Source organism: Dipodomys merriami, unplaced genomic scaffold, assembly GCF_024711535.1.
Source record: "Dipodomys merriami isolate MVZ:Mamm:240054 unplaced genomic scaffold, mDipMer1.0.p SCAF_32, whole genome shotgun sequence".
In the NCBI taxonomy this organism is placed as follows: Eukaryota; Metazoa; Chordata; class Mammalia; order Rodentia; family Heteromyidae; genus Dipodomys; species Dipodomys merriami.
The window spans coordinates 1199411-1224109 of NW_027204715.1; the positions used below are offsets into that span (position 1 = coordinate 1199411).

At 61.0% G+C, this 24699-nt stretch overlaps 2 protein-coding genes across 2 annotated transcripts; one reads left to right on the plus strand and one right to left on the minus strand.

Moving 5' to 3' along the window:
* Positions 1 to 10277: 10277 nt before the first annotated feature.
* Mrpl36 (mitochondrial ribosomal protein L36) lies at positions 10278 to 11585 on the minus strand. Its single transcript, XM_070042090.1, has 2 exons — positions 11508 to 11585; positions 10278 to 11337 (listed from the first exon to the last, which is right to left on the minus strand). The coding sequence occupies exon 2, from the start codon at positions 11325 to 11327 to the stop codon at positions 10800 to 10802; it is 528 nt and encodes a 175-aa protein (XP_069898191.1). The 5' UTR covers positions 11328 to 11337; positions 11508 to 11585; the 3' UTR covers positions 10278 to 10799.
* Positions 11586 to 13707: 2122 nt separating this feature from the next.
* Ndufs6 (NADH:ubiquinone oxidoreductase subunit S6) lies at positions 13708 to 19377 on the plus strand. The gene is made up of 4 exons (XM_070042148.1): positions 13708 to 13852; positions 15187 to 15240; positions 18021 to 18143; positions 19176 to 19377. Exons 1-4 carry the CDS (start codon positions 13745 to 13747, stop codon positions 19239 to 19241), a joined length of 351 nt encoding a protein of 116 aa, XP_069898249.1. The 5' UTR covers positions 13708 to 13744; the 3' UTR covers positions 19242 to 19377.
* The last annotated feature ends 5322 nt before the right edge of the window (positions 19378 to 24699 follow it).

The window sequence follows — 24699 nt, forward strand, 5'->3', positions numbered from 1 at the left end:
GGGTGGAGGCTGTGATCAGGCTGTGGGTGGAGGCTGTGATCAGGCTGTGGATGGAGGCTGTGATCAGGCTGTGGAGGCTGTGGGTGGAGGCTGTGGGTGGAGGCTGTGATCAGGCTGTGGGTGGAGGCTGTGATCAGGCTGTGGATGGAGGCTGTGATCAGGCTGTGGAGGCTGTGATCAGGCTGTGGGTGGAGGCTGTGATCAGGCTGTGGATGGAGGCTGTGATCAGGCTGTGGAGGCTGTGATCAGGCTGTGGGTGGAGGCTGTGATCAGGCTGTGGATGGAGGCTGTGATCAGGCTGTGGGTGGAGGCTGTGATCAGGCTGTGGGTGGAGGCTGTGATCAGGCTGTGGATGGAGGCTGTGATCAGGCTGTGGAGGCTGTGATCAGGCTGTGGGTGGAGGCTGTGATCAGGCTGTGGATGGAGGCTGTGATCAGGCTGTGGGTGGAGGCTGTGATCAGGCTGTGGGTGGAGGCTGTGATCAGGCTGTGGAGGCTGTGATCAGGCTGTAGAGGCTGTGATCAGGCTGTGGAGGCTGTGATCAGGCTGTGGATGGAGGCTGTGACCAGGCCGTGGGTGGAGGCTGTGATCAGGCTGTGGGTGGAGGCTGTGATCAGGCTGTGGGTGGAGGCTGTGATCAGGCTGTGGGTGGAGGCTGTGATCAGGCTGTGGGTGGAGGCTGTGATCAGGCTGTGGAGGCTGTGATCAGGCTGTGGGTGGAAGCTGTGATCAGGCTGTGGGTGGAGGCTGTGATCAGGCCATGGAGGCTGTGATCAGGCTGTGGGTGGAGGCTGTGATCAGGCTGTGGGTGGAGGCTGTGATCAGGCTGTGGGTGGAGGCTGTGATCAGGCTGTGGGTGGAGGCTGTGATCAGGCTGTGGAGGCTGTGATCAGGCTGTGGGTGGAGGCTGTGATCAGGCTGTGGGTGGAGGCTGTGATCAGGCTGTGGAGGCTGTGATCAGGCTGTGGGTGGAGGCTGTGATCAGGCTGTGGGTGGAGGCTGTGATCAGGCTGTGGAGGCTGTGATCAGGCTGTGGAGGCTGTGATCAGGCTGTGGAGGCTGTGATCAGGCTGTGGGTGGAGGCTGTGATCAGGCCATGGAGGCTGTGATCAGGCTGTGGACGGAGGCTGTGGAGGCTGTGACCAGGCCGTGGATGGAGGCTGTGACCAGGCCGTGGACGGATGCGCTGGTGTTGGGTGTCTGCTCTGAAGGAAGCATGTGGAAGCCAGCCCTGGCTGCTGTGGAGAGCCAGAAGGGAGGCGAGGAGTGAGGCTCACCCTTTCTCAGCCGCAGGCAGGTCTTTTAGGAGCAGAGCCTGTCCTGTTGGAGGGCAGAGCCGGAGCCGGGTCGGCCCCGTGTCCACTGGCAGCGCAGACACATGGCGGCCACACCATGACCCCCGGCTCACCCATTTTCACCTGGGAGGAAAATATGCTGTGAACTTGCTGTTACAACAGAACCAACATGTCTCTTAAGAATGTCACATCAGCTGGAGGCCGGTGGCTCACGCCTGTCATCCTAGCTACCCAGGAGGCTGAGATCTGAGGATCACAGTTCAAAGCCAGCCCAGGCAGGAAAGACCGTGAGACTCTTATCTCCAATGAACCACCAGAAAACCGGAAGTGGTGCTGTGGCTCAAGTGGTAGAGTGCTAGCCTTGAGCACAAAGAGGCTCAGGGACAGCGCCTAGGCCCTGAGTTCAAGACCCAAACCAACCAAAACAAAAACAACAATAAAAAGCCCACCCACCATGTGCACTCCTGGCATCTCAGGCTCTCTCCGCCTTGCGTCTTCATAGTGTCAGGGTGGCTGCTGAAGCCACAGCCTACATCACAGATCCCTTTGTTCTAGAGTCTTGGTGACAGGGAATTTTGAGTCAACTTGGTGAGGCTGGTAGACTCAACCACCAGTCCAGATGTGGCTGAGAGGAGCCCAGGAGCCCCGGTGTGAACTTACAGCCCTCCCTGACGTGGATGGGACACACCGAACGTCCCGGACAGGCCTCCTACAAGGCGGGCAGTCTGCAGGTGGTAGCTGTGGCGCAGCTGAAAGCTGGAGGATCATGGTTTGGGGCTAGATCCCCATCTCAACAAAAGAAGCTGGGTACAGTGGCACCCATCTGTCATCTCAGCCGTCTAGGGAAGCATAAATGGGGAACGCTGCCCAGGCCAATCTGGGCAAAAGTGAGGCCCCATCTCAAAAATAATGAGAGCACAAAAGGCTGCAGGCGCGGCTCAAGCCGCAGAGTGCCTTCCTTCCACCACAGCACACCAAAAGCAGATGAACAAAATGCCACGGACAGAGGTGCAGACGTGAGCTGCGTTAGTCTGCAGCCAGGCTGTAAAGCACAGGTGTCCCTTGCAAAGGTTCTGGCTTCCCGGACCTCCCGGGGCTCTGGGTGTGGTCCGTGGGCAGCAGTGTCTGTCCACCGCAGGGGCAGGGAGCCTGTGTGTGTGTGTGTGAACACACGTGTGCCTCTCTGTTATGCAAGCCAAGGGTCCCCAGGGCTGGCTGAAGCCCCGGGGAGCCATTTTCTGGAACTTTGGCCAATTAGGGAGGCTCTTCTGGAAGGGCCGGTTCCCCGCACTTGTTTCTTTCTCTGGGAAGAAAGCTTCTGTTTTGTTCTAACAAGGAGAAACCATAATAGCGGCGGGCCGGAGTCTCTGTGGACTTGTAATCATGCGTGTCAAACACAGGGTGGTATCCCCCAAAATGGAATCGCTGGCGGCAGCGGGGGGCGGAGAGCATGTTTTCTCTGACAGAAGTTAATTCCAAACTAAGTATTCCCTGAAAGAAAGGCAAGCGGCCGTTTTTACATGTCTGCCATTTGTCCTTAGAGGACTCGAAACAAATACGTCTCTCAGAGCTTGACACCGCATTACTCCGTGGCCCGGGGCTGTGTGCTGTCCCGGCCCGTGGGTAGAGCTGGGGCTGAGCCGACAGCTCGCCCTGGAGGGGCTGGGTGCTCCATTCATGATAACCAGGTGAAGCCAGCTGCCAGCGGGGAGGCGGGCAGCCGCTGTCTGTGGGTGGGTTCCCCCGTGGGGGGAGGGGCAGCGGGGAGGCGGGCAGCCGCTGTCTGTGGGTGGGTTCCCCTGGGGGGGGAGGGGCAGCGGGGAGGCGGGCAGCCGCTGTCTGTGGGGCTCTGGGTGGTGCCACTTGCAACTGGTCGCAACTGGATCCTGGGTGGGCTCCAGGCACGATCTGCGCAGGGCAGCAGGGTGGCCCGTGCCCTGGCTTGTGCTGGCACATGGAGGCTGGCCTTCTGCAGATTGGGTGGACATGTGCTGACCAGAAAGCCCACCTGCCATCCCACACGCAGGGCCACAAGCTCGTGTTGTCGAGAACTCCTTTGGGGGGACTGAGGACGCGTCCAAGGCCTCTGGGATGCCAGGCAGCACTCTGCGGCGGAGCCCAGCGCCGGCCTCCAGTGTCCTGACACACCGGCCTCCACAGCGCCGGCCTCCACGCGTCCAGGTGGCTGGCCCCCTCAGCACCGGCCTCCAGGTGGCGTGGGGAGTGGCGGGCCCATGGATTTACCCACAGGAGCCTCGGAGTCTTCTGCCTTCTGCCCCTTCCCTGCCTTCCCTCACCTGCCCCAGGTCACCAGGGTCCCCTGGGGGCTCACGGCCAAGCTAACTCCTGCAGGGTGGATTCAGTCCTTCTGTCTTCTCCATCTCCTTGTCATTGCTTTCCACACTCGTGCACACCCTTGCGCACACACGCGCGCACACACACCCCGGTGAGGTCCGTCCTGGCTGGTGGCACAGCAGCCCCTCTCTCCCCAGCCATGGCCAGCTACCACTAGCTGGGGCAGCAGGAGGGGACCCTGTCCTCAGTCCCAGGAGCGCCAAGCAAGGTGTCGGCCAGTCTCAGCAGTGGCCTTGAGGGCATACAGCAGTCCTGGCCCCGCACAGGGCTGGGCCCGCAGTCCCCCAGAGACCACAGGCAACCGACACTGTGGTATTGTGGACGGTGGAGGGTGTGGCGCGGGGTGTGGCGGAGAGCGCGTGCATGGCGTGGTCCAGCTCCCCAGCACCACCCTGTGCTCCCCTCCCCTCCAGCAGAGCAGGCTGGAGACGCTGGGGTCCCTTCCAGTCCTCACAACTCTGAGACTCAGGTCCTAGAGATGGATTGGTCAGAACACTGCTCCTTCTCTGGGGTGCTCAGGAAGACACCTTTGTTTCCCCGCAGCTGGTGGCAGGGTCTGGGGCCGCCTCTCCACCAGGACCGAGCCTGACGTCTGACGCTCGTGACCAACATGAGCCAGGTGGCCAGGCCCCGGCCCCCAGAGCCTGGCAGTGGGAGTCACGGTGCTCTCCCCCCCCGTGTCTCCCAGCCACAGCTCACCCTGCCACCCTCCCGGGCACCTGTCCGTCCAGTCAGGAGCTTGGCCCCACCATGGGGTTTGAAGGCCCCTCAGCTGATGTGGGTGCTGCCACGGGGTGGAGGCGCTGCCGCTGGTCCCGGGATGCCCTGTCACGGCTCACCCTGCCCGACAAAGGTGTCAGCGGAAGCCCTGCGTCTGCTGGCTTCCTGAGCTTCCACCAAACCAAGCACGTGGCATCTGCCAGTGTACATGCATGTGCACACGCCAACATGCCATGTGTGCACACAGTACACACACAGACACCACACGTGTGCAAAGCACACACCAATACACCACATGCACTCACGCATGAACACATGGACACGTGCATTGCATATGAACGAACAGTGTGAAGGTACACTGTTTTCATGTTGCACACAAAGGCTAAATGTGTGAACAGTGCACACATACAGCACACACATGCATGCCCAGCTGTCTGTTTTGCACTCATAACAACACAGACAACAACTACATGTCTTTGCACACACTGCCCACACCACATGCATGTGTACACACACAGGCTGTTCTTCTAATCAAGACCCAGTGGGCTCAGGTCAGAGTGGCCCTGTCCGGGGACCCTCAGTGGTGAGCAGCAGTCTGACCCTGGGCTCTGGGTTTGTTCCTGAGGGGCTCTGATCTTGGCCGCAGGACCGGTCTCTGCCGTCACCCTTGCTCCGGTGTGAGCAGGTGCGGCCCTGGGGGGTGGGGCTGGGTTACTTACCACTATGCGGGTTTCAGGCCTTTGGAAGTGGCCTTTGAATCCAAAAGCTGGGGCTTGGCGCCTGCTCTGCGGCTGAGGCCTATAAATAACGGTGCTGACGGGGACCCGGAGGCCCGGCTGATGGACAGCCCCTTCTCCTGCCATTACAGCCTGGTGACTGTGGGAAAATTAATTTAAGTGGTAGTTAATTTCTAATGAATTCCATTCAAGCGGTTAATACGATCCCTTGGTGTTATGGTAACCTTCATGGATCATTGCATTATGTAAAAAAATTCTACTTTATGCTGGTTTATTAAAAAGAGTGAAGATCCAATGCCTGGCTAAGTCCCTGCACACTCAGATCACAAACCCACGGCAGGTGGGACGCTGCTGTAAAGGGAGAGAAAATCCCTCCATCAGGAGTCTGGCCTGCACGGCTTCCCCAGACTGGCTGAGTTGCCTATTGCAGTTCAGCTACAGAAGTGATTTTTGCCTTTAAACCCAGTGAACTTGGTGGCGCCGGCAGGGAGCGCGGGTCTGAGGGCTCAGGCTGGGGCCCCGGGGCTCAGGAGGAAGCTGCCCTGCCTCACCTGCCCGCTCCACGGCCTGTGCAGCACTGGGCGTGCCCTGCCTCACCTGCCCGCTCCACGGCCTGTGCAGCACTGGGTGTGCCCTCCCTCATGCCCTGCCCGCTCCGCGGCCTGTGCAGCACTGGGCGTGCCCTCATGCCCTGCCCGCTCCGCGGCCTGTGCAGCACTGGGCGTGCCCTGCCCGGCGCTCTTCTGCCACAGCTCTCAAGCCCGCTCCCAGCCTCGCCCCTCCTTCCAGGTTCTGGGGCTGGGGCTCTTTCTTCTGGAATGTTCTGTACATTCTCGTTCTTCCAGCCAAGCAACGAGGAGGCCACCTGGCGCCAGGTGGGAATGCAGGCGCTGTTGGAATGATCACTCAGGCCCTTGCAGCTGCAAGCCTCGCGGCCATGGTCCACTCTAGGCTTCCTCTGTTACACGGGTGGCACCCGGCTGGGAAGACAGCTCCAGCCTCCAGGCCTCTGCAAATGAAAACACAGTGTTCTAGTAACGATCATTTAAGATGATTCAAAACATATATTCAATGCTACTTGTATTAATCCATGTCGACTTAAACCCCTGGCTGTGCGGCTGCGTCTGGAATTGTATCTGTGGATGTGTGGTCCCGATCTCAGAGGACAGCGTTGTGGACAAAGGTGGACCCTCAAGCAGCTCGCAGGGGCAGGTGGGAGAGGAGCTCAAGAACAGGTAGAGGGGTGGGGCGCGGCGGGGGCCAAGCATCTTTCTAGCTTGCACAAGGTCCTGGGTTCCTGGCAGCAAAATAAAACTCAGGGACAAAGGAAGATGGAAGCAGAGGCCAGTGAGACCCAACCACAACTGCAGGGACACTGGAGCCTGGGGGGTGGGGGTGGGGGTGGGGAGCACGGGGGAGGGGGAGGATGGGGGAGGATGCCTCCTGGCCTTCTTCCTCTGAGGTGTGAGAAGCATTTCTGCTGTGTACGGCCACTCACAGAGCCCTAGGGTCCTGAGGACAGAAGCCACAGGAACTCCTGTCCCACCCTGTTTTTAATCAGTGTGGCTTCCACTGCAATGCACACTTTGAAGTACAGTGAACAACAGGGGTCAATTTCTTCCTGCTTTCTGTTCTTAACCTGTCTCCATTCACGATGGACAAGAACAAGATCTTTCTAGAGGTGATGGGTGTAAACTAAAGGCACAAGGCTAAGACACCACATGACCCTAAACAGTACAGCCATGAAGCTGCTGTTTCGAAAAAAGCTTTGGTAAAAAATAATAATAAAAAGCAAACCAGGGCACCCAGGGCCAGCCCTGGAGCTTGAACTCAGGCTTGAGCACTGTCCCTTAGCTTTTTTGCTCAAGGCTGGTGCTCTACCACACCTCCCTGACACCCTCCAGCACCATCCTGGCCTGCTCTGCTTGCTCTGTTCATGTGGGTGGTTAGACTCCTGCGTCTAGGCTGTCACACAGCAGGGATTTCTTTCTGAGTCTGTTCAGAAACACCAGTTGGTTTGTCTCCACGCCTCCATCACTGTTAAAATATTGTTGTAAATGCCCAGGAGTGGGATTGCTGGGTCACAGGGGAGCTACACACTGAGGAACCTACACACTGCTTTTCAGAACGTTGAACCAGTTCACCAACAGTACAGTTGCATTCCCTTTTGGCTACATCCTCACCAGCATCTACTATTATTTGTTTTCGTTTGGTTTTTTGTTTTTTTTGGGTCCGGTCATGGGGCCTGAACTCTGAGCCTGGGCGCTGTCCCTCAGCTCTTCAGCTCAAGGCTAGTGCTCTACCACTTGAGCCACAGTGCCACTTCTGGCTTTTTTCTTTTTGCTTATGTGGTGCTGAAGAATCAAACCCAGGGCCTCTGGCATGCAAGGCAAGCGCTCTACCACTGAGCCACCTTCCCAGCTTCTATTTTTTGTTTTCTTGATAATGGCCATTCTAACTGGGGTGAGGTAGAATCTTAATGTGGTTTTGATTTGCATACCCAAATGAACACAAACAAGGCCACACTAAAGCTACCAGCACAACTATGTTCACTGCAGCATTATTCACCCAGGTGCTCCTCAGATGAATGGATGAAGAAAATGTGGTGTGTGTGTGTATACACACACATACACACACACACACACACACACACACACACACACACACAATGGAAGTCTATGCTTCCATCAGAAAGAATGGCATTGTCCATTAATAAGGAAATGGATGGAAGTGGCACTGTAACTCAAGTGGTAGAGCACTCGCCTTGAGCTGAAGAGCTGAGGGACAGTGCCCAAGCCCAGAGTTCAAGCCCCACGACCGACAAAAAAAAAAAAAAAAAAAAAAAAAAGTCGTAAGGAAATGGAAAGACTTCCCAAAGAAACATAGGCTCCACGGTTTCCCTCATTTGTAATAATTAGTATATGTCTAGAATAGTACTAGAAGAGAATCACCAGAGCTCTACAGCTATGTACATATGACCATATAAGATGATGCTAATCGAAACGAACTCTAAGATATGGAAATAAGAGGTTTCTTTCCTTTTTCTTTTCAATGTAGTATGTGTAGTTTTTTTTTCTCCTTCATTTTTTATTCCCCCATTTTGGTTTATCCCGTTGCCACTGTTTTTGATTTCGGTACCCTGTGTCTTGTATTTATGATCTGGGGAAGGGAAGGGGAACAACAAAATGGTGAGACAAAGGACAAAGGGTGAAGCAATGCAACGCGATATGCACAAGACAACATGTTGGAAATGATGGGGAGGGAAATCGGAGGAGGGAAAGTGGGAGAAAAACAAGGGAGAGGGTAACAGTGTTTGACAAGAAATGCATTCATTACGTTACTTACCTAACCCCTCTCTCTATACGATAAAATTAAAAAAAAAAAAAAAGTATTGTAGCTTCCTTGTTTTCATGTCAGAGGGACCTCTTCCAATTTTCCTTTTCCAAGCGGGTTTCTTGGCTGTCTTTACAGTCTATCCTCCACACAAACCACTTGTTAAGTACCACTGCCAGTCATGGACTGGCAGATACAAAAGCAGACAGGAAGATACAAGGTGCATCTGGAACATAATTCTACTCTTGTGAGTGAGGTGTTCAAACCCCATGGGTCCATCAGTGAAGGGACTGGATGGGCCAGGGGACACAAGTCATACCTGCCACACTTGTGTAAGCTGTGACACTGTGTAGCTGGTGACATCCACGAAGTGAGACGTGACAGGTAAGCTATCTATCAATCAGAGGTGGCACAGAAACACTGATTCTGGGAAACAGATGGGACTCTGGGTACAGATCTGACCCACTTGGACAGAAACAACCTGTCTTTGTTTTCATTGAAGAGCAGCATGTCCTGGGAATGCATGGACAGGCTGGTACTGGCTGTGGATTTTCAGTGGCCCTGTGTGTAATCATGTCCCTTTTGTTGGAGGGGTGAGGGCTTCAGTGCTGTTTCTGAGCAATTCAGCTCAAGGTAGCGCTATACCACTTGAGCCACTTCCACTTTTCTGGTGGTTAATTAAAGAGTCTCACAGACTTTTTTGCCCAGGCTGGCTTTGAACCAGGATCCTCAGATCTCAGCCTAAGTAGCTAGGATGATAGGTGTGAGACACTGGCACCCAGCATATCCCCTTTTTGCTTCATCTCTAGGTCTGAAGAATAGTCACAAATCTAAGTGTGACGTCATGATGCCACTGGCACCACCTCCATCACCTGTGCTGCACGGGGCAAAGGGCAGCAACTGGACATGACAGCCTTGCCCCTGAAGGTCCAGCGGAGGTTGACAGCGGGGCCTGCCTGCAGGCGGCCTCCCTGCCCGAGTGAGGGCTGTGTGTGCACATGTGCTCCAGTCAGCGAAGGCTGTGTGTGTGTCTGTCTACCACCGTTAGCAGGGCGTGGCGGGCCCCAAGGCCGTCTGCAGCCAGTGCAGCTCAGCTTGGCTCCACTCAGCAGAGCCACACCCACCACCATGTTCAGAGCCGTGGAAAGTGGCTGACTTGAGAAGGCTGTGTGTGGGTGACCTACCACTCCCCATTTTGTCAAGTTGCCTCCCACAGAGACGGACAGAGACAGACAGGCAGGCAGACAGATAGACGGACCCCTGCTGGCCCACAGCTCAGGGAATACATTAAACTGTGCTAGAAGCATGTATTGTTTTAGGGTGACACTAGTGGAAAATCTTGGGAAGTAAAGGGTGGACATCTTCTACACCAAGACACAAGGCTGGAAGTTGGCCTGTGGGACACCTGTCACACTGAGTTACGGAGGCCATGGTCACCCAGCAGACCAGGAAACTGAGGCCCACAAACACAATGCACCACTATGCACTGCTCTTCCAGGTGAAGAGGGGGCCTCTGAAGTGGACAGTCGGCTGGGCCTGTGCAGCGCCCTGGCGGGCGAGCCCCTGCTCCTGGGTGCCGGGTGTCGAGGGATCCCGTGGCTTCCAGCAGGCCGAGGCGTGGGCGGCCTCCACACAGGACCCGGGCCGGGCAGGGCCCGGGCCTCACCGACCGTTTATCCTGCCCAGGCCTGCTCCGGTGCGGCTGCCTTCCCCGTGGACCAGCGCTCTCCGAGGATCGGCGGGGCGGACCCCCGGCCTTCAGAGCCCCAGTCCTTCGAAGAGAAACGTTCTCCCCACGTTGGAGGGAGGAGGCCGACTCAACACAGGGCGGCGGGGCTGGGACACAAAACACCCTGCGTTTATTTTTCTTTGGTTCCCCGGAGGGGAGGACCCCGAGGGCCCGGCGGGGAGGAGGACCGGGCGGGGAGGACCCCGAGGGCCCGGCGGGGAGGACCCCGAGGGCCCGGCGGGGAGGACCCTGAGGGCCCGGCGGGGAGGAGGGCCCGGCGGGGAGGACCCTGAGGGCCCGGCGGGGAGGAGGGCCCGGCGGGGAGGAGGACCGGGCGGGGAGGACCCCGAGGGCCCGGCGGGGAGGAGGACCCGGCGAGGAGGACCCCGAGGGCCCGGCGGGGAGGAGGACCGGGCGGGGAGGACCCCGAGGGCCCGGCGGGGAGGAGGACCGGGCGGGGAGGACCCCGAGGGCCCGGCGGGGAGGACCCTGAGGGCCCGGCGGGGAGGAGGGCCCGGCGGGGAGGAGGACCCGGCGAGGAGGACCCCGAGGGCCCGGCGGGGAGGAGGACCGGGCGGGGAGGACCCCGAGGGCCCGGCGGGGAGGAGGACCGGGCGCGCGCAGACCGGGCTACATCTGCCTCTGCTTATGCTTGGGGTTGGCCCGGCAGAGCACGAACCAGCGCCCGCGGCGCTTCACCAGGTAGCAGTCTCGGCAGCGCTTCCGGAGCACGGCCTTGGTCTTGAAGCCCAGCGCGGGCTGCAGGCGGCTGGGGAGCGGCGGGGCCGGGCGGGCGGCGAGCGGGGGCCCGGCGGAGAGCGCGCGCGGGGCCGGGCGGGCGGCGAGCGGGGGCCCGGCGGAGAGCGCGCGCGGGGCCGGGCCGGCGGAGAGCGGGGGCCCGGCGGAGAGCGCGCGCGGGGCCGGGCCGGCGGAGAGCGGGGGCCCGGCGGAGAGCGGGGGCCCGGCGGAGAGCGCGCGCGGGGCCGGGCCGGCGGAGAGCGGGGGCCCGGCGGAGAGCGCGCGCGGGGCCGGGCGGGCGGAGAGCGGGGGCCCGGCGGAGAGCGCGCGCGGGGCCGGGCCGGCGGCGGCCGCGCGGCCGAGGTGCAGGAGCGGCTCCACCACGGAGCTCACCAGGGTCCGGAGGAACACGGCGGCCATGCTGCGGGCGCTGCGGGAGAGGAGGCGGCTCACCGCGGGGTCCCCAGCCCCCGGCCCCGCGTGTCCCGCCCGGGTCCCCGCCGCCCCGACCCCGCGCTCCCCCTCCCCCGCCCCGCACCCTCCCCCCGGCGGGGCCCGGGATCCCCACGCGGGAAGGGGCAGCCGAGCCCCGCGTCCTACCCGGCTCCAACGCCCGCGGCCGCGCCTGCGCAGTGGGGCGGGGAAGCCGGCGCCAGGAAGAAAGATGGCAGCGGGTCACGTGGGATGCTCGGCGCCCGCCGGAGGCGCAGGCGCGCTGAGGCCAGCCGCCAGCCGTTGGCTGAAGGAATCACTGCGGGTTTAAGTTTATATGGACCGTAATAGCCGACTTGGGCCCAGTGAGGAGGAGCACTGTCCCAGTTACAGTCGCGTCACTGAGTCAGAGCGGGAGCGGGATAGCCCGCACTGACCGCTGGCGGCCGGGGCTGCGGAGCAGCGCGTCTGACGCCGGCGTGGTTCCCGGGGTCGCCTGCGGCCCCGCAGGGGGCGGGCCCCGAGCTGCAGTGCGGGGCAGGGGCGATTCACAGCGCGCGCTCCGTGTCCGCGCAAGTCCAGCGCCCCAGGACCCGTCCGTCCGTGGACCCGTCCGTCCGTCCGTCCGAGCTTCGGCGTTGATTCAGCTGTGTTTTCACTCAGCCGCTCCCGTTGCCGGGCTTTGGAGACGCGGCCTGGGCCTGCGGGCCGGGCTGACTCCACCGGACGCCGCGCTCTGCTCCCCCATCGAGGCGTGCGTGCGTGCGTGCGCGTGCCACGCGCTCCCGCCGCCCCTACCACCCCCCCCCCCCGTGCGTGCAGCCGTGAGCCTAGGGCACGTGCGGGCCACGCGCTCCCGCCGCCTCCCCCGTGCGGGCCACGCGCTCCCCCCCCCCCGTGCGTGCAGCCGTGAGCCTAGGGCACGTGCGGGCCACGCGCTCCCCCCCACGTGAGCCGCGGGTGCCCGCCTTCCCGCGGGTCCCAGGCCGCCCGCAGGGTGAATGCAGCCCGCCCGGGCGGGGACCCCGGGGCCCCGGCGTCTGTCTGGCTCAGGCAGGTCTGCGCCTCACTGCTCCCCATTTGTGTCCCGGGACGGAGGCGAGGGCCAGGGAAGCTCCCTTTTACACACAGGAGCTCTTCACTTAGCTCCTGGCTTGGATCGCAGAGTAAGACTGTCCGGAAAGTCACGTGGTGCGAGACTTGGCAGAGCTTTGAGTGGACAGGAGGGGTCGGCGGGGGCCGGCGGGGGGCAGGGGCAGGGGCGGGCAGGGGCAGGGGCGGGCAGGGGCAGGGGCAGGGGCAGGGGCAGGGGCCGGCCCGGGGCAGGGCCTGGCAGAGTGCGGCGCCCCGCGGGCTGTCGGGTCTGCAGGGCACAGGCAGGGGCTGTCTTTGCTCCAGCACAGCAGGGACACCCCGGGTTTCCAGGCCAGAACGCTTCCTGCCGTCATCAGAACAGCCTGACCGGGAAGCAGCCATCCCGGGAAGGGCGCTCAGCTGCCGCTCTCCGAGGCAAAGACGGACCCCGTGTTTCTGAGTCCCGTCTCCATGTCACCCGGCCTCACGTCCCCGCGTGACTGTTCCTTCCCTGCCCCTCCTTTCCCTAGTCTGTCCGGCTCCATCCGGGAGGGCTGTGTTCTCTGTCTGCCCCCTTCGCCCGCTTTCACACGCCCCGACCCCACCCGGCTCCGGTCATCCCCTAGGCCCGGGCTCGAGAAGCAGCAGGAAGAGGGTCAGCAGAGGGGGGCATGGGCCTTCGCCCTGGCCCGTCCCGGCCCAGAGGCTCCGGCCTGGCCTGGCCCGTCCTGGGCCGCGAGGCTCCGGCCTGGCCTGGCCGTCCTGGGCCGCGAGGCTCCGGCCTGGCCCGTCCTGGGCCGCGAGGCTCCGGCCTGGCCTGGCCCGTCCTGGGCCGCGAGGCTCCGGCCTGGCCTGGCTCGTCATGGGCCGCGAGGCTCCGGCCTGGCCTGGCCGTCCTGGGCCGCGAGGCTCCGGCCTGGCCCAGCCCCGCCGTCAAGGGCCGCGCGGCCGCTCCGCCCGCGGGGTTTTGCCGGGCCGGGTGCGAGGCACAAGCTGCGGGCTGGACGGAATAGCGGTGGCCTCCGTGGCGCCATTCGGGCTCCGTTGCCTGAACCCATGGCAGGCTGTCGCTCGGCCTACGGCCGGGAGAGCCCGCACACGCCGCTCCCGGCCGCCCCCCCCCCTCCCCCCAGCGCTGTCCCGCGAGGCCGCACGGCTGCGCACTGCCGAAGACGCCGGCGACATCGCCCTGGCCCGAGCGCTCCGCGCATGCGCGCGCCGGAATCCCGCCCCTCCGAGGGGCGCGCGAAATAAGTCCCCGGGCGAGTCCCGCGGTGCGCATGCGTCGGTGCCCGGAGCCGCGGCGTGCCGGGTCAAGGGTCGCCGGCAAGATGGCGGCGCTAGCGACCTTCCGCCGACTGCTGGCCCTTCCCCGTGGGGCCCGGAGCTTCGGGGTGCGGCTGTCACCGACGGGGGAGAAGATCACGCACACCGGGCAGGTAACGGCCGGGGTGATGGCGGCGGGGCGGGGCCGGGGCCCGCGGGGGGCGGCAGGCCGCTCACTCCGGGTCACGGCGGGCTCCGGTTGCAGCACTTCCCGCCTCCCCGCGGGTTCGCAGGCGCCGTCCTCCGGTCAGCTCTAACACGGCTGCCGTAGGCGGGTGAGCCCGGCCCGGCCTCCGCCCGAGCCCGCGGCGGGGAGGGGGGGGTGGCTGCGTCCCTGCCTGAGGAGTGCGGCCCCCGCCCTCGCTGCCCCGCGGCCCAACCCGCTGCCCAACCCGCTGCCCGCCCCGCTGCCCGCCCCGCTGCCCACCCCGCTGCCCGCCCCGCTGCCCACCCCGCTGCCCAACCCGCTGCCCACCCCGCTGCCCAACCCGCCGCCCGCCCCGCTGCCCAACCCGCCGCCCGCCCCGCTGCCCGACCCGCGGCCCAACCCGCTGCCCAACCCGCCGCCCGCCCTGCTGCCCAACCCGCCGCCCGCCCTGCTGCCCAACCCGCCGCCCGCCCTGCTGCCCAACCCGCTGCCCAACCCGCTGCCCAACCCGCTGCCCGCCCCGCTGCCCGCCCCGCTGCCCGCCCTCGCTGCCCCGCGGCCCAACCCGCTGCCCAACCCGCTGCCCGCCCCGCTGCCCAACCCGCTGCCCCGCGGCCCAACCCGCTGCCCAACCTGCTGCCCAACCCGCTGCCCGCCCCGCTGCCCAACCCGCTGCCCGCCCCGCGGCCCAACCCGCTGCCCGCCCCGCGGCCCAACCCGCTGCCCTGCTGCCCACCCCGCTGCCCTGCTGCCCACCCCGCTGCCCACCCCGCTGCCCGCCCTGCTGCCCACCCCGCTGCCCGCCCCGCTGCCCAATCCGCTGCCCACCCCACTGCCCGCCTGCCCCGCCCTGCTGCCCGCCCTGCTGCCCACCCCGCTGCCCTGCTGCCCACCCCGCTGCCCACCCCGCTGCCCGCCCTGCTGCCCACCCCGCTGCCCACCCCACTGCCCGCCTGCCCCGCCCTGCTGCCCCCCCTGCTGCCCGCCTCCTCAGCCCTCTCCTCCCCTTTCCCGGCCAGCCCTCCTGCCTGCCTCCTCAGCCCACCCTGCCAGCCTCCTCAGCCCTCTCCTGCCCTTTCCCGCCCTGCCCGCCTCCTCAGCCCGTCCTCCCTGCTTCCAGCCTCCTCAGCCCTCAGGCCTTGCTGCAGGCAGAGGTTCCAGCAGCACCAGTCATTTGCCCCTTGGGTGTGAACTAATTGTCTGTGGCCTAAATGCTGAGAAAACCATGTTTTTAACCGTTGCACCCCACACCCCCTTCACGCTGGCACTGTGGCAGTCACCGGGGTCTTTTTCTTCCAGGTCTACGATGAGAAGGACTACAGAAAAGTGCGATTTGTAGGTCGTCAGAAAGAGGTGAATAAAGATTCGTGAACACGTGGCGCTGTGACTCAGGCTATGAGCCCAGCTGCCTCAGAGGCTGAGAACAAGAGGATCGTGTTTTGAGTCCAGACCTGGGCACTGCTGTTGGGGAAGAAGGTTGTGATCAGAGCCTTCTGCCTAAGAAGCCTCCTCGTTCCTCCCCCAACACCCAGGCCTGCTGGCCCTGGCGCCCTTCTGACCGGCCTTCCTCCGTGTCTGCCGCCAGTCACCTCCCTCCAACCTCAGCCAGCTCGTGGTTTCTTCTTGTCTCACTATTGTGGTCCTGAGTCACCGTTTTCCTGTCCTCTGGTCTCAGCTCCCCTGTCCCCTCCTTCCCGTCTGGCATGTGGCCTGCTGCTGCAAAGCCACAGGGCGTCTGTTCTTCCTAAGCCCACATAGTGTGCGCTGGGGGTTCAGATGTCCGCCGGTTTACTCCTGAGTGGGATGAAGGGAGGCAGGAAGAGTCGTATCCTGCCTGTCAGCTGTAGGCAAGGCTTCTCCGGGTGCAGAGGTCACTTGTGTGCTGAGCTTTGACAGGTGGATGGGGGTGTGGCCGCAGGCCACAGGTGGACAGCAGCAGCAAGGACCGTGGAGCCCTGGGCCTGCTCCCCATCCCCTTGTCTTAACCCTGGTGAGAGTTGGCAAATGAACACAGGTGGGTGTCTGTTACAAACACTGCAGGTGTGGTTTCTTGATGACCCAGCAGATGATAATGGATGGAAAGGGCTGCGTTCACAGAGCCAGTGTTGGTGGACGGGGACGCTGTGCAGACAGCCAGTCATGGCGTCTGTGCGAGAGCCAGCAGGGGTTCTGGATAGCCTCGTGGACTGGCAGTAGTGAGTCACACATCTTGGCCTGCCCTGTGTGTTCTCTGGTCGCAGCTGCCGTGCACTGGTGGTATGGGTGTTCCGTGCCGCTGGGGTGTGTTTGTGTACCCCACGGTGCACTTTCCCCGTGATCCGAATCAGCTGAGGGAATCGCTGAGGGTAGATTTTGTCAGTGGAAGTAACTGGCTGCAAAGAGTGCTCAGGGGAGGAAGCCCGCCAGCGCGCGCTGGGAGCTCAAGCTGGAGGGGAGATGGAGAAATGAGGCCATGCGCTGACACACACACCAGCGCGCACTGCTGGGAATGTGGAAGAGAACTGGGCTCCTCTCCTGGCTGTGCCCACAGGGACGGAAGGCAGGATGTCTGGGATATTTGTGCAGTATTGTTAGGGATGGAGCACGGAATATTTGTGCAGTGTTGTTACAGACTAGATATGTGGTGTTTGTGAGGTGTTAAGGTTGTATGTGGTGTTTGTGCGGTGTTGTTAAGGTTGGAGTATGCGGTGTTTGGTGATGTTGTTACAGGCTGGCTATGCAGTGTTCATGCGGTGTTAAGGTTGGAGTATGTGGTGTTCGTGCGGTGTTGTTGTAGACTGGGTATGAGCTGCCTCCCCGAGCTCCTGAGAGCTCCTAGCTGTCAGTGCGCGTCCCGTGGTGCAGTCCTGGCGTGATGCGCTACTGGATGTGTGGGAGCTGAGTTGGGCCAGGTGGGAGGAAGAGGCCACTGCGAGCGTCCCGGCCGCCGTGACTGCGGTTCCGCTCTAGCATTGTTTCCCGCTGTGGCCCCGTCTCGCCACAGCGGTGGAGCCAGCTGGACGTGCGCCGAGACCTCTGAAGCTGTGAGCCAACATAGTCCCTTCCTTGAGTTGTTTGCCGGGTTGTGGTGCTGTGGTGACAGCCCCTCAGGCTGAGGCGGCCTCGTGCTCAGTAGCTGAAGTACAGATAACCCCCCGCAGGGGAAGAGCTGAGCAGGGTGTGGGGCGTACACTGGGATACCACTCAGCCATGAAAAGGCACACAGATGAGGACGCTGGATGTGATGCAGGGAGCTGTGGGTGCCGGTGGGTGCCAGGAGCTCACTATGAAGGTATACAGATAGGGAGCATGAGCAGCCACACCTACACGGGGTCCAGATGGCCCCTGTGTGGGCACAGTAAGAGAAGAGATGGAGGAGTTCAGCGCCAGTCTGGTCTACTGTAGTGAGGCCTTGTTTCAGAAAAGAAACCAGGAAGAAGGAATCGGAAGAAAGGCGCTCAAGTCTGGCTCCTCCCGAGCTCTGGAAGCAACACTCACCTGGTCCTTGTTGTCCCAGGAGGCCTCCGGGGCAGGGGGCCAGGCCCAGGTGGAAATGTGTCCCTTGTTGCGGGACTGAGCAGGTGCTCCTCAGCGCAGGGCGGAGGGGATGAGTGGTGAGCGCCTGTCCTCCCTTGCTGCTCACTGCGAGTCCGTGCAGGGCCATGCAGCTACACACACACACACACACGCAGCTACACACACACACACACACACACACACACACACACACACACACGGCCCAGGAAGCCAGGTACACGTGTGCAGGGCTGGGGAATCACCAGGGGACGGGAGCAGGGCCGTCACCACTCCACACCAGGGGACAGGACAGGACCGTCACCACTCCATACCAGGGGACAGTGACAGTCACCACTCCACACCAGGGGACAGGACAGGACAGTCACAACTCCACACCAGGGGACAGGACAGTCACCACGTGTGTGAAGAGACAGGCTCAGGTGGGAGAGCGGACACCGCAGCTGGTGGGCATCTGGACAGGAGGAGAATTCTCTGCACTGTGTTCTCTGACGCCCACCGCAGGTGGATGAGCATACGCTCACCCGTGTTGGAGTTGTGTGTGGACAGTACGTGGCTGTGTGCAGTTGCTTGTGGTCATCAAGGTGTGGTATTGACCTGCCTATCTTTTCCTTTTCTAGGTAAATGCGAACTTTGCCATTGATTTGATAGCAGAACAGCCTGTGAACGAGGTGGACCACAGGGTGATATCCTGTGACGGCGGCGGGGGTGCGCTCGGCCACCCCAAGGTGTACATAAACCTGGTATGTGGTTGGCCTGCCTGCACACCATGCACGCCTGCCCTCGCTGTCCCCCACGCTCTGCGGGCAGCGGTCCCGTGCGCGCCTGCTGCTCCTCCCTCCGCCTCCCCAGTGGACACCGCGGGGTCTGAGTCACGGCACGTCGGCAGACTCCTTTCCCAGCATAGAGTTTTGGACTGTTTGGTGTGGTCAGCTCACTGCCCACTTTCTCTCCTCACACACTTCCCTCCTCTCCCACGTCCTTGTTTGGTCCCTGTGTTGTCTGCCTGAGCAGAGTCAGAGCTGGCGCGTGAGCCACAGGCCTCTGTCCTCCGAGTTCTGGAGGCTGGGTCAGGTCTAGGTGTGGAGGCAGGCTGCTCTGAGGCTGCTCCTTGTGTCCTCTCATGGTCAGCCTCTCTGAGAGTCTCTGTCTTAACTTCCTTTTCCTACAAGGACCCCTAGAAACTGATTTGATTAGATCTACCCTAATGACCTTGCTTTTTACCTTAATTACCACTAGCTCCTTGGTGAGGGTGGGGCGGGGCTTAAACAACGGGTGGAGAGAAGACAGATTCTTTCCTGATAATGCCTACTCAGGCAGTCTCGGGAAGACCCGAGACCTGGGAGAAAGGGTGACTTGCCCGGGGCCCAGGAGGGTGGGGCTCAGCGCGTGTCCAGCCCTGCCACCACCAGGAAGCGAGAGCTGGGAGGTGTGCGTGGTGGACAGCTCTGGGCTTCGCTTCTCTGGAGTGATCCTTACCAGAAGCCACGGCGCGGCTTGGGTGCTCCTCACCGGAAGGAGACGGTGCTAAGCAGGACCGGTCACCCCAGCTGGAGTCGTGGGGCCTCAGCCCTCTGAGGGCTGTGTGTGCCGCCGTGGGAGCCTGAGGCTGGCCCCGTGGGGCGGGGTGGGAACAGGACTGGCCGTCCTGGCCCCGAGTCAGTTCTGGTGGAGTTTTTAGAGGAGCCCCTGGTGGGCAGGGTGCGCTTTATGATTTGGGATGCACGACTCTTGGAGCGTGGAAGCATGAGATCTCTCCTTGTGCGTTGTTTCAGGACAAAGAAACAAAGACAGGGACGTGTGGCTACTGTGGGCTGCAGTTCAAGCAGCAGCACCACTAGTGCGGCCGCACCCAGCACCTGCCCTGGCCACCGCGCTCTGCTCACCGGGATGGAAGCAGCGTCCGCCTCAGCTGCGGCCTTCGTGTGGGAGGCCGCTGCTCTGAATGGCACTGAATAAAGGGCAACGCCACCTTGACAGCGGGTGAGCTGGTGTCTTTCTTGGTGTGAACCGGAGCAGCCACGCGTCCAGTGCTGGCTGCTGTGTGCAGTGGGTTCCTGAGGTCAGCACTGGTCCTGGCCGGTCCTGTGCTGGGAGCTGTGTTTGCTGCGGTGCTTGCTGCTGCTCCTTCACGTGCAGAGTGGCTTCCCCCTCCTCATCCTTTGGGGGCCGCAGAGGATCTTCAAACCAAGAACCCTGGCCCTCGGTAGAAGGTGTTAGAGGCACAGTGGGCACAGGGAGGGTGCTGTGTGCGGAAGAGTCACAGTACAGTGAGTGGGCCACAAGCAGCGTCAGCGGGCAGGGGCCGAGCACGCGGGCACGGGGTGGGGGGGGAATCACCCGTCACGCGGGCACTGGAGGTGCTGGGCTGTGGATGACCCTGCATCTGTGATCCTGCCCTCCATAGTGAGGCAGGACGGCAGTGGAGTGTTCTTTGGAGCCAGTGGCCCAGGGGCGCGGGGGGGGGGGGTGGGGGTGGCTAGGGGAGGGCTGGGGGGGGATCCTGCTTCCCCCGCTGTGCCCCTCCACCCTCCCGGGCACCCGGGCTCCTGTCCTGCTTAGATCTCACCAAGCAGGATGCACGTGGTCCTGACTCCCCCATAGTGCTGGACTGGAACCCGGGCCCCAGGAGCACACACGGCCGTCCCAGCCGGCGGCTGCCCCAGGAATGCCCCGCGCCCACATCCCAGCCGGTCCCCCCACCCAAAGCCCCTTCTTTTTGGGGGTTGGTACTATTTTTTTAACTTAAAAAATAAACATAATTTTTTATTTTTATTATGAAGGGGTTACAGTTACACAAGCCAGGTAAAGAGTTCCTTCCCTCCCTCCCTCCCTCCTTCCTTCCCTCCCTCCCTCCTTCCTTCCCTCCCTCCCTTCTTTCTCTTCCTCCTTCTCTTTCTTTACTTTCTGCCAGTTACCATTGCCTAAGTCAGATAAAGAGTTCCTCCCTCCCCCCTCACTCTTTCTCTCCCCTCCCTCCCTCCCTCCCTCCCTCCCTCCCTCCCTCCCTCCCTCCCTCCCTCCCTCCCTCCCTCCCTCCCTCCCTTCCTCCCTTCCTGCCTTCCCGTCTTCCCCCCAGGACTTGATTGCAGGGCCTGGGCAGTGTCCCAGAGCCTCTTTGTGCTCAAGGCTAGCACTCTACCACTTGAACCATAGTGCTGTTTCCAGCTTTTTCTGAGTGGTTTATTGGAGACAGGAGTCTCACAGATGTTCCTGCCTAAGCTGGATTTGAATTGTGATCCTCAGATCTTTGCCTCCTGAGCGCTAGGATGACAGGTATGAGCCACCAGTGCCTGGCACGAGTACATTTCTTTTTGGACCGTGTCACCCGTTCCCTTGTGGTCTCCCAGTTTTTCCCTCCCTTCCCCGCCCACCAGTTGTAGAGTTCATCTTCCGCACCGTCTGAGCACCACTGCGGTGTCTGTTCACCCTGTCCCGCCATCTTTCCTGCCTGAGACTTCTGCTATCACAGTTAGTTCATCTTTTAAAAATTAAAATGGGATTTTTTTCTGTCTCCTGTCTCATTTTTCCTTTTAAGCATTAATTTTACTATTTTAACTATTTTGTTTATTTAGAACAATTTGCTGCTTTTCTGTGGCTGTTGGTGTGTGATTGTCACTGTGTTGCTGTGTTGGCTTGCTTCTTTGTGTTGTTGGTTACTGTGGTTTGCTTTTTCCTCTGGAATGAAGCCTGGGATCAATCTAGCACCTCAGGGTTATTGGGTGGGTGCTTTGCCCCTGAGCCACACCTGCTCAGCCACAACCAAGTCTTGCTTGAACCCGGGCAGATACTTCAACTTAAACACAGAGGAGATGGAAGTCCAGTGCAGAGTGTACACGGGTGGGGCGCTGACTCCTATTGAGGCATCAGTAAGAAACAGAACACCTGTGGGGACCACGGAACAGCTTCCCCTAATCACATGGCAGAGCACACAGTGGCGTGGCTGGGGAATGGCCACGGACGTGTGTACATGTGGCAGGGCACACAGTGGCGTGGCTGGGGGTGGCCATGGAGGGCACCCCATGTGGCAGGGCACACAGTGGCGTGGCTGGGGGTGGCCATGGAGGGCACCCCATGTGGCAGGGCACACAGTGGCGTGGCTGGGGGTGGCCATGGAGGGCACCCCATGTGGCAGGGCACACAGTGGCGTGAATGGAGAAATGGCCACGGGGGGGCACCCTATGTGGCAGAGCACACAGTGGTGTGGATGGAGAAATGGCCACGGATGTGTGTACATGTGGCAAGCCACTCAGTGGCATGGATAGAGAAATGGCCACGGAGGTTCCCCATGTGACAGCACTCAGTGGTGTGGCTGGGGAATGGCCACGGACGTGTGTACATGTGGCAGGGCACACAGTGGCATGGATGGAGAAATGGCCATGGAGGGCACCCCATGTGGCAGAGCACACAGTGGCGTGGCTGGGGAATGGCCACAGACGTGTGTACATGTGGCAGGGCACACAGTGGCATGGATGGAGAAATGGCCACAGAGGGCACCCCGTGTACTTTTCTGTGTATGAGACTGCTGCATGAGCTTCTAGAGGCCCCTTTCATGCAAGAGCCGCACAGCAGGTGGGCTTTGCAGTCTCTGACACAGCACATAGAACCTTGGACAGGGAGCCATTCCCCCAGGTGTGTGAATAAAAGAAACACAAAGAAGACACAGATTCTTCCAAACATCCAGGACTCAGGACTTAAGAAACTAATCCAAACAATACTGACGGCCATTAATGCCTGGCGGTGCCCAAAGGTAAAATGGAAAGGGATCTGTAAACTCAAATAGGATTCAGATAAACAGCCAAATGAATCTGCTCAGTAAGTCAAATAAAAAACCAGTTGAAAGTATTACCAGTAGGCTAGATCAAGTGAGGGAAAATCAGGGGTTCAAGAGAAGTTGATGGATTATCACACACAGTGGTTTTAAAAACAAATACCGAACAAAAGCCCTTTTGGACATCATCAAGACATCAAACAAAGTTGAATAGTTTGTATGGATTAAAGAGTACAGACTGAAGGCATAGTAAACCTAGTTAGTGAAATAATAGCAGATATTTTCTCAAGTCTTAAAAAGACAGGAGACATAGACATGACTAGGAAAGAGCTTCTCATCATATTATAGTTGGGCTGCCAAAATGTACATAACAAAGAACGCTGAAATCTGTAAGAGAGATGTGGCCCATGGAGCTTTTTCCACAGTTTAGGCAAGTTTTTTGTTTTTTCTTCTGTTCCTAGGGTTTGAACTCAGGGCCTGGGCTCTGCCCCTGAGCTTCATTTGCTTAAGGCTAGTGCCCAGTCCCTGGCTCAGAAGCCAGGCATGCCCAGTCCCTGGCTCTGAAGAGGTCCGGTGGGGAGCAGGCCTCTTTGCTGCAGGCCCTCATCTCTGGGCCCCAGGCCTGCCTCATGTGGGCTGGAGGGCTTTACTGTGCTCGGATGGAAATTTCACGCAGTCAACTTCAGGGAACCTGCACGTGGGGTGTGCCTGGGTGCTAGAGAAGCGAGGATGCTTCTGGAAAGAGTGCTGACGGAGGGGCTGGGAAGGTGGCTCAGTGGCAGAGTGCTTGCCTTGCATGACTGAGGCCCTGGGTTCGATTCCTCAGCACCACATAAGCAAAAAGAAAAAAGCTGGAAGTGGCGCCGTGGCTCAAGTGGTAGAGTGCTAGCCTTGAGCTGAAGAGCTGAGGGACAGCGCCCAGACCCAGAGTTCAGAGCCAGACTGGACCTCCCCCCCAAAAAAGTGCTGGCGGAGGGGGAAGTGCTGCTTTCAGCCCCCAGGGGTTGAGAGGCCCAGCCTGGGACATGTCACACCTCAGTGTGGTGTCCGTCCACGAGGTGAGGGAGTCTGTGAACAGGTTGCTCAGGGACATGTGTGGACTCTTCACCTCTTCTACCACCATCCTGAGTGCACTGTGTGAAGAATGGACAGGGTAGAAGTCACAGACAGAGGGTCCCCGAGTGCATGGCCCTTCTGTACAGTCCAGGCCAGCTCTGCAGTGGACACCCTTCTGCACAGGCCAGCTCTGCAGTGGACACCCTTCTGTACAGGCCAGCTCTGCAGTGGACACCCTTCTGTACAGGACAGGCCGGCTCTGCAGTGGACACCCTTCTACAAAGGACAGCCAGCTCTTCAGTGGACACCCTTCTACACAGGACAGGCCAGCTCTGCAGTGGACACCCTTCTGTACAGGACAGGCCAGCTCTGCAGTGCACACCCTTCTACACAGGACAGGCCAGCTCTGCAGTGGACACCCTTCTACACAGGACAGGCCAGCTCTGCAGTGGACACCCTTCTGTACACGCCAGCTCTGCAGTGCACACCCTTCTACACAGGACAGCTCTGCAGTGCACACCCTTCTACACAGGACAGCTCTGCAGTGGACACCCTTCTGCACAGGCCAGCTCTGCAGTGGACACCCTTCTGCACAGGCCAGCTCTGCAGTGGACACCCTTCTGTACAGGACAGCTCTGCAGTGGACACCCTTCTACACAGGACAGGCCAGCTCTGCAGTGCACACCCTTCTACACAGGACAGCTCTGCAGTGGACACCCTACTGCACAGGCCAGCTCTGCAGTGCACACCCTTCTGCACAGGCCAGCTCTGCAGTGGACACCCTTCTGTACAGGCCAGCTCTGCAGTGGACACCCTTCTGTACAGGACAGCTCTGCAGTGGACACCCTTCTGCACAGGACAGGCCAGCTCTGCAGTGGACACCCTTCTGCACAGGGTGCACTGTGGGAGCAGTGTCCACAGATGGCTGTGGACAGGGCTGCCCTGGACATCTTGGGACCAGGCCTGGTGAGCTTCCGCCTGCCCAGCAGAGGGCAGCGGTGTACAGCCGAGCTCCTGGCCCAGTGGGTCCAGGTACTGGAGGCTGAGCCCTGGAGCCCTGGTGGGCGCTGAGTCTTCCTGCAGAAACCCACGGTGAGGAGCACATGGATGGCCCCAGGGGTCCTCCTTCACAGTGGTCTTCATGGCCTTCGTCTGCAGCGACCCATGCGAGAGAATGGCCCAGTGGAATGTTCCAGATTCCGGGTGTGCGCTGGGAGCAGCAGCGTCCCCTGGGGAGGGCGTGTTTACCCTGCCTGCGGGGTGGCACTCCCCCAGGGGAGGAAGCAGGTGCCTCGCCACAGCCCGCCAGGCCCGGGCAGAGCCTCCAAGGCTTCAGGGAGGTGGCTGGGGCGGCAGCGTCCCGGTGACCTATGGGTCCTGGGCCCCTGAGGCTGAGGGATTCGGGCTTCCAGACCATTCCCCGGAGCAAGCCCACTGCTGGACAGAGAGCAGCGGCCAGCGCCCGCTCGCTG